General features: G+C 53.4%; 1 protein-coding gene across 1 annotated transcript; it reads right to left on the bottom strand.

Annotated features, from left to right (window-relative positions):
- Nucleotides 1-324: 324 nt before the first annotated feature.
- On the bottom strand, nucleotides 325-1,502 carry LOC124647718. The gene is made up of 5 exons (XM_047187608.1): nucleotides 1,254-1,502; nucleotides 993-1,160; nucleotides 833-907; nucleotides 440-518; nucleotides 325-332 (listed from the first exon to the last, which is right to left on the bottom strand). Exons 1-5 carry the CDS (start codon nucleotides 1,500-1,502, stop codon nucleotides 325-327), a joined length of 579 nt encoding a protein of 192 aa, XP_047043564.1.
- Nucleotides 1,503-2,100: the final 598 nt, after the last annotated feature.

Raw genomic sequence — 2,100 nt, 5'->3', positions numbered from 1 at the left:
TTATGTTAGGAGGGGCCCAACCATGGGCCCAACTAGGGGCTTAGCCCATTATCAGTTTAGGTCGGTTTAGGGTTTAGCTCTTTATATATCAGATGTAACGATGCAAAAGGATCAAGCAATAATCAGATTCATTATTGCCGACTCCCTGAGGAGTCGGTCTCCCAAAACCCAGCCGCCGCCTTCCTCTCTCCCGCGCGCACGACGGCGCCCAGCCGCCGGCGTCCGCCGCCTCGTCCGCACACCTCTCCCTCCTTTCCCTACAAACTACGCCCTAGGCCCGGTAGAGCTGTTGGTTCTACCAATTTGGTATCATACTACAGTGGTTTAAAAACCTAAAAATGTCATAGGATCCATCAAATAGATCAACTAAAGACAAAAAATGAAAAGGAAAAAATGGAAAACTAATAAATAAGCTCTTGTATATTCTGACTAGACATACCCATTTCCTCATAATGACCCATAACATGGTGCGACAATCGTTCGGCAATCTTGTCGAGCTGCGCCAATCTCATAGTAGACTGCAAAAATGAAATGTGCATCGTGAACAAAATGGAATGTGTTAACAGAGGTGCACATGCATGCAGGTGGAGCAGGGCTTCACATGGCGATTGGCGAATATACGCATGGATAACGAGAACGGTATGATACGACAAAAGGGGGCGGTTTCATCTAAAAAGAGCATACGCTACATTCGTTCGCGAGACAATTGCTTACGGAAACGGCATATCTGCACCGATACGCAGACAGATGTCACTCAAAAGCATGGTCTAAACAAGTTTCTTAACATCATGCAGGGTAGTGATAACCAGGTGAGTATAACTGTCCCGCTAACCTGCTTATCGAAATAGGTGGCATCGCCTCCTGCTTCCGATATATTGGCCAGAATGTACTTTATCGGGTCGAACTCCTGCACATAATTCAAACTCAAACACATCAAGACCAACTGGCGCTAAGCTGGTAGCAACCTGCGTCTTCGAGAATGCAGCACCAACCTCCAGATAGAAGACCTCCTCGAGGTCGTCCACGGGCGGGCCCTGCGGGTTGCTCCCGTAGATCGAGACGAGGTCCTCGGAATTGGACGGCAGGTTGATCCGCTCGTGCGGGGGCAGCCCCGCGATCGCGCGGGCAGCCGCCGCCGCGGCAGCAGCTCGAGCTGGAACCTGCAGCGGGATGGTGAAAACGTGAGCAACCAGTGTCGCCGGATCCGACACGGCGGGGCGGAAAGTGGAGAGCGACGGCAGTTGGGAGGGGACCTCGGGGCGGGAAGGGGCTGGGGCGGGGGTCGGAGGGAGGAGGCCGATGGAGCGCGCGGAGCGGACGGAGCTGAGGAGCCTCTCGCCGACGCGGGAGAGGTCCATGCCGCCGCCCTGGATCAGGAGCAGGGGCAGGAAGACGAGGGGCGAGGGCCCCGACTCGAAGAGCTCGCCGCCGCCGCCGCCGAAGAGGGATGGTGAGGAGGAGGAGGCAGAGGGCGCTGTAGGCGGCGGCGCGTCGCCCCGCATCTCAGCGGCGCCGAGCCTCGGCGCGGCGGGGGACCATGGGAGGGAGCGCCGCCCGCGGCAGCTCCCAGATCCGCCCGGGGGCTGGGGCTCGCTCGGCGCGTGGTCGGTGCGTTGGATCGCGCGGGGAAAGGAGGACCAGGTGGTTGGCCGGTGTGGTGGCTCTCGCGGGGATGTGAGAGTGGAGAAGGACGCACGAGGCTGGAAGAGAAGAAGAGCGGTAATAGAGGAGACGACGAACGGGGTGAATGATCTGTCTCGTGCTGCTTTTTCTTCTGCAGCAATTTTCCCGTCACAAATTTTTTGTCGTGCTTACGCAGGAGCCTAGTTTAGTCGCTTCAAAAAAAAAGTCATCAATATTTTACAGCAATACATGAAAACCCAAAAGTAATAAGAATACAAAAGATCTTTAGACATCTAGTGAAAACTACGAGCCACTACTAGAAAAAGGCCTAATCCTATAGGATTGCTCGCACTAGCACTCAAACGAGCCAAAGGCTTACCCTCTATTATATTTGTTCGTGTGTTTTCTTTGTGCATCATCATAACATATGCATCATATCATTCATGTTTTATTTAAATAAATAAATTTATTTTTATA

This window comes from Lolium rigidum, chromosome 4 (genome assembly GCF_022539505.1).
Source record: "Lolium rigidum isolate FL_2022 chromosome 4, APGP_CSIRO_Lrig_0.1, whole genome shotgun sequence".
Classification (NCBI taxonomy): domain Eukaryota; kingdom Viridiplantae; phylum Streptophyta; class Magnoliopsida; order Poales; family Poaceae; genus Lolium; species Lolium rigidum.
The sequence above is the reverse complement of the archived record's forward strand: the minus strand, read 5'-3'. Positions and strand labels throughout refer to the sequence as shown.